At 41.1% G+C, this 17,318-nt stretch overlaps 1 protein-coding gene across 1 annotated transcript; it reads right to left on the bottom strand.

The window, feature by feature from the left end:
* Positions 1–5,607: 5,607 nt before the first annotated feature.
* Positions 5,608–6,471, bottom strand: LOC102851074 (growth-regulated alpha protein-like). The gene is made up of 4 exons (XM_006898468.1): positions 6,381–6,471; positions 6,172–6,295; positions 5,963–6,046; positions 5,608–5,617 (listed from the first exon to the last, which is right to left on the bottom strand). The coding sequence occupies exons 1-4, from the start codon at positions 6,469–6,471 to the stop codon at positions 5,608–5,610; spliced, it is 309 nt and encodes a 102-aa protein (XP_006898530.1).
* Between the last annotated feature and the right edge of the window lie 10,847 nt (positions 6,472–17,318).

Genomic DNA, 17,318 nt, shown 5'->3' with positions numbered 1-17,318 from the left:
TAACATCAGCAACAATATCCCTAGTACCACGACCCCTTCTAAACCCAGCCTGGACTTCTGGCAGTTCTCTACTGATGTGCTGTTCTAATTGTTTTAGGATGATCTTCAGTAGCCAGGAAATTAAAAGACGTATTGGCACCAGTATCCAGGAAATTAAAAGGCGTATTGCGATGGGAAAGTCTGCTGTTAGGGACCTCTCCAAAGTACTGAAGAGCTATGGTGTGTCTTTGGAGACTAAGGTGCGTATGATACAGGCCATGGTCTTTGCTATCACTTGTTATGCATCAGAAAGTTGGACAATGACTAAGGAGGATAGAAGGAGAATTGACGCTTTTGAACTGTGGTGCTGGAGAAGAGTATTGAGGGTACCATGGACTTCAAGGAAAACAAACAGATTCATCCTGGAAAGGGTTAAACTGGGTGTCTCCTTGGAGGCAAGGATTCTGAGGCTCCATCTAACATAATTTGGACATGTTGTAAGGAGAGAACAGTCCTTGGAGAAGGACGTCATGCTTGGGAGGGTGGAGGGATGACGCAGGAGAGGAAGGCCCTCTTTGAGGTGGATTGATTCAGTCACTGGGGTAATCGGATTGGGAATGTCAGAGACAGTGCGATTGTCACAGGACAGAGCAGAGTTTAGGGCTGTTGTACGTAGGGTCGCTATGAAATACAAACAACTCGACCACACACAACAACAATAAACACAACTGAAAGCAGTGAACATCTTCCCAGGAAAACTGAGATGATGCTTGATGGTTTTATCCTTCAAAGATGAAGCATTTAGTGGTGGCAACTTCAGTAACTCACCTTCATATGAAGTCAGTCCCCTGTTGTATGTAGAGTCCCTATGAGTCAGGGTCAACTTAAGGGACCTCAGAACAAAGATATCTCCATCTTATATAGTTTATCTCTTTTGACATGTAAATACCAGAGAAGTAGCGTGTTGATCTTCCTAACACCATGGAGCTGTTTTACAGAACTTTTTCCTGTCTATGACCACTTCCAGGGGGAAAAAAGGAATATTTTACCATCCTGTAGCATTAGAGTAATTAACTAGATGAGGGACTTTCACATCTAATTCTCATAATATGGTTCGGACTCTCAGAAGGCTGCAGTCTTTTTCAGAAACTTTGAGGAACTCAAGGACATTTTATTTTCCTACTGTCTAAAATATTTGTCCCTGATTTGGAATTAGGGAGTCAAGGCTGGCACTTAAGCAACTTTCTACATTGTTTGCATTTGTTTATTTTTGTACATTTACAAATAGCTTTGCCATGTAATCTGCCCATTAATTCTGCTCAAATAACATTGGAGTTACAAAGAGACAGAGATTTCTTTTTCAGGGAAGGAAATGGAGCTTTAGGCAAGTAATTTCCTATCCAAAGTCACCCTTTTGCCTAGGGCAGCTTGGCAGTGAGCCCTGGCCTTCAGGCTACTAACCTATCTTCCTCCCTCCACTGAAAACCAAAGAAATGTCCTGAATCAAAGCCAAGCACACAGCTTACTTTTCCCTTTCCACATGTTCATACATTTCCCACCTTTACAAGTTTGGAGTGTATTCTTTTCCAGGTGGTTTATAACTTATCATGCCCATTAAGTCTCCACTAATCTGTAGTGAACAATTACACTTTTTTTTTTCTCTTCACCACGTCAACGACTCTGCTTTAAGGTGTGGCTGCCACCCCACATCTCTTTTCAATTTTATACTCACTGACATCTGAGTGAATAATGAATAATATGTGAACTGTTCACTGCAGAGAGCAAATAAACACAAGGAAATACTGTGTTTTCCTTGCTCATGGGTAAGCCTTGTTTGTTGGTTACTTAACATGAGAACCTTTGTTTCTGTCCCAGAAGCTAGCTATGTGTCTGTCATTGGAGAATACTAAGTTGAAATGTTAGGTGCCATCAAGTCTACTACAATTCCTATCAGCCCTACAAACAAGGAGTCTAAACCCTGTCCTTTCTTGTGCCATCCTCACCATCTCTGCTCTCCCTGAGCCCACTGTTGCAGTCACCGTGCCAATTCAACTCTTTGAAGCTCCTCTCTTCCTCCTCTAACCCTCTCCCTTTCCAAGCATAATCTCCTTTTCTAAGGATCTTCATCTCTGCACAAAGCTGACACTTTCTCAATTAGAGCTTTAAGTAGTACCCCTCTTTTACTCATTTGTTGAGTGCAAATTGTTTACATTCTAAGACACCCAGTTTCATTAGGAGGAGAAAGAACACATAGCTATTTGTAAAACAATTTAAAGGAGCTTTTATTAATATATCTATGAACATGGAAAGTTGATTTTTCTTTTTAAGAATTAGAATAACAAGTTGTTTATTGTACAAACAAGCATGTAAAATAGGACTCTTCAAAGTAGGTTTTGCAAAGACCTTGAAAAACATTATTTTCTAAAAATTTTATTTTATTAATTTTAATGAACGTTTAGATAGATTTTGGATTTCCATTCATTGCTGCACTTTTCTCTCTGCCCACCCCTCACCCACCCCACCCCCAGTTAGCTCTTCTCTTTGAAACGTAAGAGAAAAATTTCTTCGTTGTCATACAAACCCCCATCCCCACCCCGAGTACACTCTGTTATGCAACCTTCATTCTGAACTATTGTCATAACCATTATATATTGTCATAACCCAATTATATATCGCTTTTAAACTGTTCTTCCACATCTGTTTCAATGCAGTATACATGATTTATCCAATTTTTCTCAGTCTCACCCCAACCCTAATGTCAGTCCCATTCTACAAAAGTGGCACTACCCAGTATTTGTCCTTTTGTGACTGGGATGTCTCACTCAGCATTTCCTCCAGAGTCACCCATTTTGAATAATATTGCATGAGTTCCTTGTTTTTCAATGCAGCATAGTATTCCATTGTGTGAATATAACAGAGCTTCTCTATTCTCTTCTTTGCTATTGTGAACAAAGCTGCAATAAACATGGGTATGCATGTATCTGACTGGGTGGCAGTTATGGTTTTTTAAGGGTATATTCCCAGTAGCAGAATTGGTGGGTCAAATGGTATTTCTCTTTGCAGCCTTTTGAGAAAGCGCCATACAGCCTTCCACAGTGGTTGCACCATTTTACACTCCCACCAACAGTGAATAAGGGTTCCAGTTTCTCTGCAACCTTGCAAACATTTGTTGCTTGCCACTCTGTTAAATTTTGCTGTTCTTATGGCGGTGAGATGGTATCTCATAGTTGTTTTGATTTGCATCTCTCTAAGAGCTAAGGATATTGAGCATTTCTTCATGTATTTTTTTGCCATCTGAATGTCTTCTTTGGTGAAGTGTCTGTTCATATACTCATTTTTCAATTGGGTTATTTAGTTTTATTTTGTTGTGGTGCTCGAGTATTTTGTAAATTCTAGATATAAGTCCCTTATCTGACATGTCATTACTAAATATTTTTTCCCAATCTTCGGCTTTCCTTTTTACTCTGTTGAAGAAGTTTTTAGATATGCATAGGAATTTCTCGAGGAGGAGCAAAAAAAGGAAAGTGCTCAGAGCAGGCTTTAATTGGACAAGCCCTGTTAAGTGCCTTTGAGTTGGCTCTGACTAATAGCAACTGAGCATGAAGAAACAAAACGCTGCCCCTTCTTGCACCATCCTCACAATCTTTGCTTCAGGTAATACCTTAATTGCAGCCACTGGATCCAGTCATGTTGTTGAAAATATTTCTCTTATTTTGTTGGTCTTCTACTTTCCCAACCATGATGTCTTTCTGTAGCAACTCACACCTTTTAACAATTTGCCCAAATTATGTGAGATGAAGCTATAGACTATTAAAAATGTGCAGTGTCTTGGGCACTCAGGAGAACAAAAAGTTAAAATGGACAGAATACAGTATGGTGTTGTTGTTGGTGTCATTGAGTTGAGCACAACTCATAACAACCCTACAAACAAAAGATCTGAACCCTATACCATCCTGCCCCATCCTCACACTTCCTGACACACAAGAGCCCATTGCAGCAGTTACTGTGTCAATCCACCTGGTTGAGGGTCTTCCTCTCCTTCGCTCACCCTGCACCCTCCCAAACATCATGTCACTCTCCAAGGAATAGCACCTTCTAGCAAGAGTTTTGTGTTCATAGGGTTTTTAGAAAATAGATAGCCCATTCTGTTTCCTAGTCTATCTTAACCAGGGAACTCCACCAAAACCAGACCAGGATGGAAAACCCTTTTGGAATTTGACATACCAGTGGCAAAAATTTCAGTATCACAGCAACCCCAAGTAATTCCAGTACAGCTAACTGACAGACAAGTGCTGTACCACTTAGAACAACTTTCTCTCCAAACAAAATCAATACCAGTCCTGAGGGCCTGTGCTTGAGGGCCACACACCCTGGTCCAACCAACTTTTAATATAAAGATTCACCCACCAGGTCCTGTTTGCCTACACAAGCGGATCCTACCCAAGCTGATTGTAAATAAATACAATATAAGCACCATTTTTTGGTAAGAATTTTATTTTCCTGTTTTTTTTTTTAAATCAATAAATATTTTAAACTTCTCTATTGGAAGACACCCAAAAAACCCCCACTCCATCATTTATGCTAAACAAGGCATTATGCCTTACATGGGAAGACATAAAATGTCCAAGTGATATTTAAAACATTGTCGTTTTTAAAGCTTCAACATCGGAAATATTCACTACATATGGTGAAATGTTGACCACATATCAAGGGACAACAATAAATAACAACAGACATTCTTCCAGACAATTACAAATGTAGCTACACATACACACACACTCATTTATCCTAACAGTTCATTTCCTTGGATCGCTCACCTCCAAACTCTATCACAGAGGCTTACATATTGTGGGTTCCCTCAAATTATTAGCTAGATAAATGAAACCCATTTAAAATTCATCATCTTTAAGTAACATTCAAGACTGACTTTCCACTTAGCATAAAAGTGGCCTTTAAAAATAACCAGCCATACAGTGAGTTGCAAAATCTTTAAATACCTTTAAATAGGAGAAACAACCCTAACAAAGATTTTAAGAAATAAATAAATAAATACGTACATAAATAAACAAACTCATAGACAATAGTTAAATGCATTAATCACAATCCCCAGGAGCCATTTCTTTGTTTTCTTTTTCTTTGGTTCTTCTTACAGTAAAAATGCCTTCACAGTGAGTCACCAATAGACTTCTTCCTTCTCACTAGGTCAGTTGTTGTCACTCCTATAATAAGAAAACAATTGATTGCTCTTAGTAGGTAATAGATAAGCCAACTGCATAGCCCCCTTTCCTTATCTTGATCTCTCTCTCTCCCAGGTCAGTGCCTAGTAGTTTAATCACTGCTGCCCTGAGCAGCAGAAAAGACCCTTTCTTCAATGCTGTTTGAATGAAGGGATGTGTGGGAGTAACAGAATTCAGTTTCAAACAGCTGAAACATATTGAACACTGCATGCATTCATATCCTCATGGTAGGCCTCCACCATCATAAAAGAGGTATGAGTATTTTCTCATTTTTTGACATGTAAAGCTATTAAATAATTTCTTGAGTTGAGGGGCTAATAAATAGGAGGTGTAAGCTAGACTTAAACTGAGGTGAAGATCTAGACAAAGCCTTATGGATCATCACATAGATTTAAAGGCACCTATTGCACAAACAGGGGTTCCACATTTCACATGAGAAACTGCGATAAAGTTTACTCTTGAATAGGTTGGCAGTGTGTTGTTGTTAATATTTTACACATACACACACTCACACACATCTACGCATTCTCATTAGAATGGAGGTGTGGGGGTGGGAATGAAAGCTACCAGATTATCAGTTTGGAGCCAGAACAAAATAATGATTTTATATGGCACTTTTAATTGTGAATAAAAGAAATAATGATTTTCAGTCCATCATCTAATTCTTGGATTTCTCTTCGATGATTTAAAAAAACCAATGCTGCTACCTGTACCGATTATATTATTACAAAATCCCAGTAACTCACCTTTTCAGCATCTTCTCAATGATTCTCTTGACCATGGGGGCCACAGGGTTGAGACAAGCCTCCTGCCCATTCTTGAAAGTGGCTCTGCAGAGAGAAGGGGAGAGTGCTGTGAGAAGGGCGCTGGGGCTGGGGCAGTCAGCGAGGGGGCACCCGCGGGGGACGTGACAGGCGGTCAGTAGCAGCAGCAGCAGCAGTGAGGTGGGACTTACACGACTTCGGTGGCAGCGCAGTGGGGTCCTGGGGGCGTCACCTTCACACTGGCGATGTTCTTGAGGTGGATGCCCTGCACGGTCTGCACGCACTGGCAGCGCAACTCGGAGACCACGGGCGCCCCTGGGGGAGAAGGCGGGCTGGGTTAGCGGTCTGCTCGCCGCGGGGTCGCGCACCGGCGCCGCCCCGGGGTCGGGCCCAGACTCACCTGCGGCGCGGTGGTCGGCGGCGAGCAGGAGCAGCAGCAGCAGCAGCGCTGCGCGGAGCAGGCGGGGCGCGGGGCAGGCGGCGCGGACCATGGTGCTGGGCGGCGAGGGGCGAGTGTGCGGTGTCTGGAGCGGGCGAGGTGGCGGCTGGAGGTGGCCTGAGGTTCTGGCTCTGCGGCTCGGAGCCCCGTGAGCCCCTTTTATCCATGGCGCGCTGGAAAGCCCGCTGCTCCTGAGCCAGGGAAATTCCCGGTTAGGGAAGGAAGGGAGGCCTCCGCCTCCACCACGCAGTGTCGACACCGCCTGCCCTGCAGCCTATCACTGTCAGACTGGGGACACTTAATTGACCCTGAAACTCCCAGAGGGAACTGGAGACTTTTCGCCCTGCTGGAATGCCATGGGGGGTGGGGTGAGAGAACTGTAGGTGCAGAGTAATATGCGAAGAAGCACAGGCAAGGGTCTAGCCCCAAGATCCAAGCCTTTTGAAAGATATCAAAGTAGTGGCTATTGTTAGGTGCCTGTGAACAGATCTGAACCCTGTCCTGCCCTGTGCTCATCACCTCTGCTATACTTGATAGCCCGTTGTCGCAGTCATTGTGTCAATCCATTTTATTGAGGGTCTTCTTTGCTTATCTTTCCAAACATCAAGTTGGCTGTTCATGAAGTCCTTATGGGTCGTCCTCAACTCTAAGCTACCTCACAACAAGAAGCCCAAAATAAGTCAGATGAAGTTTTACTATCCTTACTTGGAGCTTCCCGATTGAAACAAGCTTGGAAGCAGGAGTGGCATCCACTTCCGTAATGGCTTGCCTCGGGAAACTCTTTGAACAGGGCTCAGACCTTTGGGTTAATATGGTCGCTATGAGTTGTCTACCACTTGACGGCACCTAACAACCATAACAACGGCAACATAGAAAGAGCTATGTTCAGGCCTAGAGGACAGAAAGTTATGCTACCAAGCCCAAGGTGGGTGATTTTAATCTGTGGCCGTCAAGCCTGTTTCAAATTGATTTTTTGTCAAACATCCTTCTAGGTGGTGTGTGTTGCTGTGATGTTAAACATTGTGACACTGATGTGCCATGGTTACCCATGGTGGACAGTGTTTGGTGGAGCTTCCTGATTAAAATAAACTTGGAAGCAGGTGTGGCATTCACTTTCAAAATGGCTTGCCTCCATAAACTCTATGAAGGATGCTCAGGCCTTTCTTTTATAGGGTCGTTATGAGTCGTCTACAACTCTGGAGGCACCCAACAACAACAACTTGTAAGTCTCACCCTGATTACACCTTCACCAAGAGATAGATATTTGATTATTCTTTTGGCAGCCCATGGGACATTCAGTATTTTCTCTAGTACCACAATTCAAGGGCTTCAGTTCTTCTGTCATCCTCATTCATTATTGAGCTTTCAGGGGCATAGCAAGTGATTGGAAAGATCATGACCTGTTATGAGAAGACAATAGGACATCTTTAGTGGAGTTCCTTCTCTTGAAGGCATTTCTGTTGTTGGGATTGGAATTTTGCAGATTTTAGTTCTCAAATACACTTAAAAAATTTGTCATTTTTGATTTCACATGAAAAAGTTTTGTCTTGTTTCTTGTGCTTTGTTGTTGTTATTGTTATGTGCCATCAAGTTGCTTGCGACTGATAGTGACCCTATGTAAAAGAGCCCTAAACGCTGCTATATCCTGTGCCAAACTCGCTGTCTCTGACACTCATTCCCACCACCCCAATCACAGACTTGATCCATGTCATCGAGGGTCTTCCTCTCCTGCGCCGTCCCTCCACTCTCCCAAACATGATGTCCCTCTTCAAGGACTAGTTCCTACTTGCAACATGCCCAAAATATGTCAGATGAAGCTTCAGAATCCTTGACTCCAAGGAGCATCCCAGCTTCACCCTCTCCAGGACAAAACTGTTCTCCTAGCAGTCCATGGTATATTCAACACTCTTCTCCAGCACCACAGCTCAAAGGAATCAATTCTCTATCATCCCTATTCACTGTCCAACTCTCCAATGCATAGCTCATAATTGTGAAGACTATAGCCTGGATTGGGCACACCTTAGTCTCCAGCCTGATGTTGTTGCTTTTCAGCACTCTTGAGAGGTCCCTCACAGCTGACTTTCCCAATGCAATTTGTCTCTTGATTTCTTGGCTGCTGTTACCAAGAGTGTTGACTGTGGAGCCAAATAAGCTAAAACTGTTAACTATCTCAATCTCTTCACCACCCATACTGATGCTTTAGAAGCTGAAATAAATCTCACTTAATTCTGTAGAAAATTCAGAGAGCTTTGGTGCCCTAGTGGTAAGAAACTGTGCTGCAATCCTGAAGAGATTAATTTAGTGTTTATTTTAATGAGAATGTTTTCTATTCCTCCCCTCTGAAATCCTGGAACTTCCAGAGCCCAAATCCTTCTTTCTTTGCTTGAACATTGCCTTTCTGTTGTAGGAGACACCTTGCTTTGACTCAAGGGTCTGGGGAGGCTGCTAAGGACCTCCTTGTTTGATTTAGGAAGTCTAAGTTTTGTAATACTTTTCAGAAAGGCCATGATCACCAAATGGCCATTGTCAAGTGCTATCTGATCTCTTTAGTCCTCTAAGCAGCAGAATGATGCGCCAGGTGGCTAGTGTAATTACATTTCCAAGTGGTATGAGTTTTCCTACCTTTTGAAGTTTTCTTCCTAGCACAGAAAGAGCTGTTAATATGTTTTGGCTTTCTAATTTCAAGAAAGCATTACATTTTGTTTAGCCGACACTTTCTCACTTTCACCATATCAACATGCCTTGTTGGATTAGTTTTGTGATTCTGTCGAGTGGATGTAGATATGAGGATGGGTGGGCTATGTTGCTACTGTTGTGAAGAGGCCTGGGAAGAGGCAACTAGAGGAAGAGGTCAGCCTCGTCACTGTTTCAAACTCCAGGCTCCTTGGCCTCTCTCCTTTCTGTCCACTTTCAGACTTACTAGGAGCCACAGAGTAGATCTATTCCAGAGAGAGTCTTAGATGAAAATTTTTTAGAGATTCAGACTACAACATCTTTCCTCTCTTACACTGACCTCCACCTTTCTAAGCATATTATCTTTTTTCCAAAACTGCCTCTTCCTAACAACATCCCCAAAGGGTATGAGACGGAATTTCACCATCCTTGCAATCAGGAGCACCCTGGTTTAACTTTCTTCAGACAGACCTGTTCTCTTGGCAGTGCATAAGATATTCAGTATCCTTCTCAACACCACAGTTAGCTTTCCTATATGCAGAATCATAGAGGACAGTGGTGGTTCAGTGATAGAAATTCTCCCTCCACAGAGGAGAGTTGAGTTCGATTCTAGCCAATATACGCATGTACAACCACCACCCATTTATCAGCCTTGCATGATGAACAGGAATCTTTCATGTTCTTGTGATGTTGAACAGGTTTCAGCAAAGCTTCTGGACTATGCATAGAGTCGAAAGAAAGGTCTGGTAATCTATTTGTGAAAACCTGCCAATAAATATGATATAACCATATTCAATTGTACATGGGATTTTTTGAGTCATAGTAGCCAATAAGAATAACATATGTAGAGCCTGTGTTCTAAAGCCAGGCTGTGGGCTGAACTTTCATATATACCCTTTAGTTGCTGCATGGTGGTAGGAAATTTATTTAACCTCTTACTGTTCAGGTTAATCATCTGTCAAGTGGAGCTGAAAATAGGGCCTGCCTCACAGAGACTATTAAATGTTTAAATGCTTGTAAAACATCAGCACATGTTAAGTACTTTATAGATATTTGTTAAATAAACAACATAGAATAACTTCTTTCAAATTTTTTTTCCACATAGAGACATCGAAAAGGAAACGAGTGCAAATTGAAAGAGAACTTTTCCCTATTATGCAGATGATACAACCTTGCTTGCCGAAACTGAGGAGGACCTGAAGCACTTGCAGAAGGTCAAGGACTATAGCCTTCAATATGGGTTGAAGTTCAACATCAAGAAAACAAAGATTCTCACCACTGGGCCTATTTGCAGCATCATAATAGATGGTGAAGATATTAATATTGTTAACAGCTTCAGTTTGCTTCACTCTACAATCAATATTCACGGTACCAACAACCAAAAAATTAAAAGAGAATTACATTGGAAAAGTCTCCTGTCAGAGACTTCTCCAAAGTTCTGAAGAGCAACGATGTCATTCTGGAGGCTAAAGTATGCCTAATAGAGGCCACGGTGTGAAATTTCTTGCTATGCATTGTAAAGCTGGACAATGACTGGGGATGATAGAATTGATGCCTTTGAGGTGTGGTGTTGGAGAAGAGTATTGTACCATAGACTGCTAGGCAAACAAACAAGTTCATCCTAGAGAGGCTGAAGCCAGGTTACTCCTTGAAGGCAAGGATTCAGAAGCTTCGTCTGACCTAGTTTGGACATGCTGCAAATCCATGGAGAGGGATGTCATGCTTGGGAGGGTGGAGGGACAGCACAAGAAAGGAAGACCCTCGATGAGATGGATTGATTCAGTGACTGTGGTAATAAGGGTAGGTATATCAGAGACACATCATGCTTGGGAGGGTGGAGTGCAGGCGTGGGAGGGGAAGTCCCTCTGGGAGATGGATTGATTCGGTGACTGGGGCAATTGGGATGAGTGTGTCGGAGGCAATGAGATTGGCACAGGACAGAGCAGAGTTTAGATCTGCTTTACATAGGGTCGCTATGAGTCGCAAGTGACTCGACGGCACATAACAACAACAACAACAACAACATATCAGAGACAATAAGATTGGCACAGGATAGAGTAGGGTGTAGGGCTGTTATACATAGGGTCGCTATGAGTTGTAGGTGACGATGGCACAACAACAACATATAGATAGGTAAATAGATATGTAAGGCCACTAATTTTGCAGGGAAGATGCCTCTGTATTCTTTGGGAATGTTAGAATAATTTTGGGAAGTTTTGTTTGACATTTCCATCTTAATTGTTACTGTTACTTCCTCTGTAAAATAGACATCAAATACTCCACAACACATTTACTAGGAAGATTTAAGCCATGACTCTCTCTCAGTCTCTCTATACCTAGTCAAAACTTCTCAGATGTTTTATGAGACTAAAAAATAAACACACACACACATACAGAGAAAGAGGAAAGAGTTTGCTATAACGATCTTACAGGCTAACGGGGATTAAAACAGAGGGAAGAGGATACAAAAAGAGAAAGAAAAAGAGGGAAAAAATCCAGGAAAAAGAAAAGGAGAGAATGAAGATTTTTCTTCTTTCCATTATTTGATTCATAATAGTCCCATATTAAGTTTCAGAAATGATTCTGAGTACCTGAATTATGCAAACTACCATAATTAAGTATCTCTTGTTTTCACATGAACCAAATACCACACATATATATGCACATATTATAAACCCATGTCATCACGAATTTGTACAGGAATGTTATTATCTCTAACATACCAGTAAATTCTGTTGTTACTGAGTCATTTCCAATTACAGAGACCATATGTGTCAGAGTAAAACTATGCTCCACAAGGGTTTCAATGGCTAACTTTTCTTAAGGCAGACTTTTCTTTCATGGCAACTCTCTTTAGGACCCAAACTTCTCATCTTTCCATTGTTGTTATGTGCCATTGAGTCTCCTGCAACTAGTAGTGACCCTATGTACAACAGCCCTAAATCCTGCTTTATCCTATGCCACTCTTATTGTCTCTTATATACCTACCTCCACTACCCCAGTTACTGAATCAATCCATCTCCTTGAGGGTCTTCCTTTCCTGCACTGTCCCTCCACCCTCCCATCTTTCCATTAGCAGCCTGATATTTTAACCATTTATATCACCCAGGGATTTTTATCTTTAAAATTGCTCAGGTTACAAAATCCATTTACCCTGTAATTTTCACTGTTTCTTTCATATTGACTAATAGTGAACATGTCTATAAAATCTCAAGTTACTCTTCCCTGCGGAGCACTGGCCTGATGATTCAAGTAACAGGAATGAACAGTGTGATCCTGTTCTATCTCGTCTTCCCTTGAAGATTTTGCTGACTTAACTGTTTACCTTGTCTTCTAATTTTTTTAAATCATTATTACATATTGCATAAGGTCCTGCTTGAAAGGAGGGATCATAAAGATCCCTGACTTATCAATAAAATCCAAGATCCATCGATCCCTCTGTCAGATGGCATTCAATTGAGAGTCCATGCCAACTTCCAGCTTAAAGCATCTACTCGGAAAGGAGTGGATAAATCATAAACAGTGCATTGTAACAGATGAGGGAAAGAATTGCTTAAAAGGAATAAATGATTAGACATTTTATGTGTGACAACAACCCAAAAAAGGAGGAGCATTGCAAAGTGGACTAGGGGAGGGAGAAGGGAGAGAGAGGGTGGAAACCGGAAACTGCAACAGTGAATGGATATTAAAAAAAAAACAACCAAAAAACAAAACAACACACCCAACAGCCCTCTACTGTTCCTACATACTTGGCATTATTCCATCCTCTTTTGCAATACAATTCTACTTTTCCTTTGCATCTTCTCAATATCGTGCTCATCAGTTCATGTGCTTAAGGTGGGTGATTCCGTTTCTGAGCTCAACAAATGAAGTGTATGGCTCCCAAGCAGGACCTTCTTGGGACTTGCACAAATCTTCAAGTTAGTAAGAGTTCAGAGTTGGACAAATGATTCAAAGTATCCAAATTAGTAACTGATTTTTCTGGAAGAAGAAGGAATTTAGATACCTTAGCTCCTTACTGCATATTGATTAAAAAGGTAAGGATAAAGGACACACCCCTGACACATTCCTTTCCTGATTTTGAGCCATGCAATGTTTCTTTACTCTGTTTAGATGAGTGCTTCCTGGACTAAATATGTTGTTGTGCTGCTGTTATGTGCCATCAAGTCATTTGTAACTCTGAGAGACCCTGTGTACAACAGCTTTGAATCCTGCTCTATCATGAGGCATCCTTTTTTTTTTTTTGTCTATTTGTGCTTTATTGACTATATAAAGACATTTGACTGTATGGATAACAAATAAAGGCTAACATTGAGAAGAATGGGATCACAGAACACTCAATTGTGCTTATGTGAAACCCGTACTTTGACCAAGAGGGTGTTGTGCGAACAGATCAAGGGAACACTATGTAGTTTGAAATTAGGAAAGGTATGCTTCAGGGTTGTATCCTTTCTCTATACTTATTTTTTTTTAATTTATTTTGTTTTGGTTCAGTTCCTGTCGTATGTATATCTTTTTTTTTCTTTTTAAATTTTTAATTTTTTTTTTGGATTCCATTCATTCATTGTTGCACCCTTCTCCCCGCACAAACCCCTCCCCCCATTTGCTCCTCTCCTTGAAAAGCAAAACTCTATCATGAGGCATCCTTACTGTCTCTGACACACGTACCCCCATTACCCTAGTCCCAGAGTTAATCTATTTCATCCAAGGTCTTTCTCTCTTACACTGCCCTTTCATCTTCCCAAGAATGATGTCCTTCTTGAAGGACTGGTCCCTCCTTGCATCATGCCCAAATTATGCCACAGAGAGCTTCAGAATCCTTGCCTCCGAGGAGAAACCTGGTTTCACCCTCTCCATAATTAATGTTTGTTTTCCTAGATGTCCATGGCATACGCAATACTCTTCTCTAACACCACAACTCAGTTTGCTTGGCTCCACAATCAACACTCCTGGTACAAGCAGCCAGGAAATAAAAAGATTGCACTGAGAAAATCTGCTCTCAGGGACCTCACCACAGTACTGAAGAGCAATGATGTCAGTCTGGAGACTAAGGTGCACCTGATCCAGGCCATGGTCTTCACAATTACTTGCTATGTGTCAGAAAACTTGACAATGACTAAGGATGATAAAAGGAGTATTGACGCCTTTAAGCTCTGGTGTTGGAGAAGAGTATTGAATATACCATGATTACTAGGGAAACAAACAGGTTTATTACGGCGAGGGTAAAACCAGGTTGCTCCTTGGAGGCAGGGATTCTGAAGCTGTCTGACATACTTTGGACATGTTGTGAGGATGGACCAGTCCTTGGAGAAGGACGTCATACTTGGGAGGGGAGAGGGACAGCACAAGAGAGGAAGACACTGAATGAGATGAATTGACTCAGTGACTGGAGTAATGAAGGTAGGTGTGTTAGAGATAATAAAGTTGGCTCAAGATAGAGCAGGGTTCAGAGCTATTGTGCATAGGGTTGCTATGAGTAACAAGAGACTTGATGCCACATCACTACAACAACATCCCGTAGAGTGACTGATGGATTCTAACTGCATGCCTTTAGCCTGGGGAGGCAAGTCATTACACAAGACCACCAGATCTCCCTAAAATAGATCCCAGGAATAATTATATTAAAAGAATATAAAATTAACTCCTATATCACCAAACACCCGGCCAAGTAGGAATGAGATATATAAACAGAAAAGCATGGCACAACTTGATAAGTCCCATGACAGAACACATCCAGGATATTATAGGAATGCAAAGATGGGACTACAAACTTGATTGGTGAAGGGAACTCCCAGAGAAACTTCAGATAAACTTTTTGAGGGAAGTGGCCCTTGAATCAAGTCTTAATGGATGAGTGGAATTGTTTCAGGTGAATAAAAATTTTAGTGTGGGGAAACATACTCAAATAATCCTGTGTCCTAGGAGCAACTGGTGGCTATATGGTTGGAGTTTAAATAGTGAGTCGGGGGTAGAAAGAGGTGGTGCAGGACCCAGTCACTGAGAGCTGTATACAGAATTTGGCTTTATTAAAGAACTGTTCTTATGTTGATGCCACAGAAATATCCTTACATTATTTTCAAGATGTTTTTTATGGAAAAATAAGACCATTAGTATAAAAATAGAAGGATAACTAGTAAAACATGTACAGGAAGTCAATGGCGGTGGGAAGCGCGTAGCAGAAGGGTGAGGAGAGGTAGGGATGAAACGACAGGGCTGCACAGTTTGGAGGGTGGAAGGAAGGGGATCAAGGTAATGGGAAGGATCTGGGCTAAAAGACAGCGTAATGATGGGCAAGGTCCAATGGTGTTTGATTTTATAAAATATAATGTGTGAGAATGATTGTATGAAACAATGTGAATGAAAACTAGTGTAAAACACAATGCATATAAACATTGTAAGCAAACAAATTTTAAAAAATAATGTAAAATAAAGAAAAGGTGTTTCCATGATCCCTGTACTCAAATTCACTATATACTAAATAATGAATGGAAGAATCAGGATCATTAAAAAAGCTCAGGATACAGGCAGAAAATGAGAGGATAGTAAATATTCATCTCATTGTATATTTGACTGATGATGAATGCTGTAACAACAATTACAGCATTCATAATGCTATGAATTAGGTAGGTATGGTTTCCAGTTATTTAGACAAAAAGTAATATAGCTGTTTTCAAAGAGTTCTTTTACATACACTACTCAGGAGTAGTTACTATGAATGATTAAAGCAGTCAGACTTTAGGAGGACAGATTATTTTCCATCATGTAAGCCAATATAATATTCACCTTTCATAAGGAAATTTAATGTAATCAATCTGTTGAAAATTTAAAGTAAAAAAGGGAGTTTCCCTAGTACATTCTGTCCCCAGACTAAAAATAGATAAATTCGTCAGGACCATCATCTCATTCTTCCTGTTACGTGGCCTGTGTTGGGACACAAGACATCAAGAGTCTGCAGCATGTCATTATTTCTAAAGATTTTAGTCCAACTGTCTTCCCTCCCACCCCATCTAATCCATAGTCAGTATCTTTCTGTATCTCTAGGTAGATAATACTCCACTGAATCTGTCTGTCTGGAGATCCCTAAGAGAATAAAAACAAATGAAAGTATCTCACACACGTTGAAACACAGTTTTGCTATGAGACCAAAGAATCAAAAAGTTTCTTAATATTATTCATGGCATGTTTTCCAATGTTATTCACTGCCACTAGAAATACTTCCAGTTTTAATTTTATTGACTCAGTTCATTTATGTACACTTTTTTCCTCCATAGAGGCACATCCTGTATGTTGTATCTTATGTATATTCTTTTGTTGACATATAATCTTTATTGAAAATTATTTTACTAAGGAAGTTGTTTGCTTAAAACTACTTAAACTCTATCAAATGAGCATAAAAAAAAGAAAGGGAAAGATGTTGAATGGGTCCATGCAGAAGGTGAGGAAGGGTATCCAAAGATAGGAAGAGGAAAACAAGGCATATAAGAGGTTACAACAAGATCTAGACAGTCAGGATTAGAGCTTTCCTTGAACAGCACAATCTCTTATTCCAAATTTTCCCCTATGTGCTTATTTAATTTTTCATTCTGTATCACAAAAGCTGCAGCTTTCAATATGGATTGAGGCTCAATATCAAGAAGACAAAAATTCTCACTACTAGACCAATTGGCAACATCAGGATGGACGGTGAAGAAATTGAGATTGTTCACAGCTTTAGTTTGCTTGGTTCCACAGTCAACACTCTTGGCACCAGTAGCCAGGAAATTAAAAGACACATTGCCATGGGAAAGTCTGCTGTTAGGGACCTCTCCAAAGTACTGACGAGCAATGGTGTCTCTCTGGAGACTAAGGCGTATCTGATACAAGCCATGGTCTTTGCAATCACTTGTTAAGTGTCAGAGAGTTGAACAATGATTAGGGAGAATAGGAGGAGAATTGATGCCTTTGAGCTGTGGTGCCGGAGAAGAGTGTTGAGGGTACCATGGACTGCTAAGTAGACAAACAGATTTATCCTGGAGAGTGTTTAAACCGGGCTGCTCCTTGGAAGCAAGGATTCTGAGGCTTCGTCTGGCATATTTTGGACATGTTGTAAGGAGGGACCGGCCCTTGGAGATAGACATCATCCTTGGGAGGGTGGAAGGATGACGCAGGAGGGGAAGGCCCTCTACGAGGTGGATTGATTCAGTGATTGGGCTAATCGGGGTGGCTGTGTCAGAGACCGTGTGATTG

The sequence above is a fragment of the Elephantulus edwardii genome, unplaced genomic scaffold (genome assembly GCF_000299155.1).
Source record: "Elephantulus edwardii isolate Elephantulus edwardi_28Jun2011 unplaced genomic scaffold, EleEdw1.0 scaffold00230, whole genome shotgun sequence".
Classification (NCBI taxonomy): domain Eukaryota; kingdom Metazoa; phylum Chordata; class Mammalia; order Macroscelidea; family Macroscelididae; genus Elephantulus; species Elephantulus edwardii.
The sequence above is the reverse complement of the archived record's forward strand: the minus strand, read 5'-3'. Positions and strand labels throughout refer to the sequence as shown.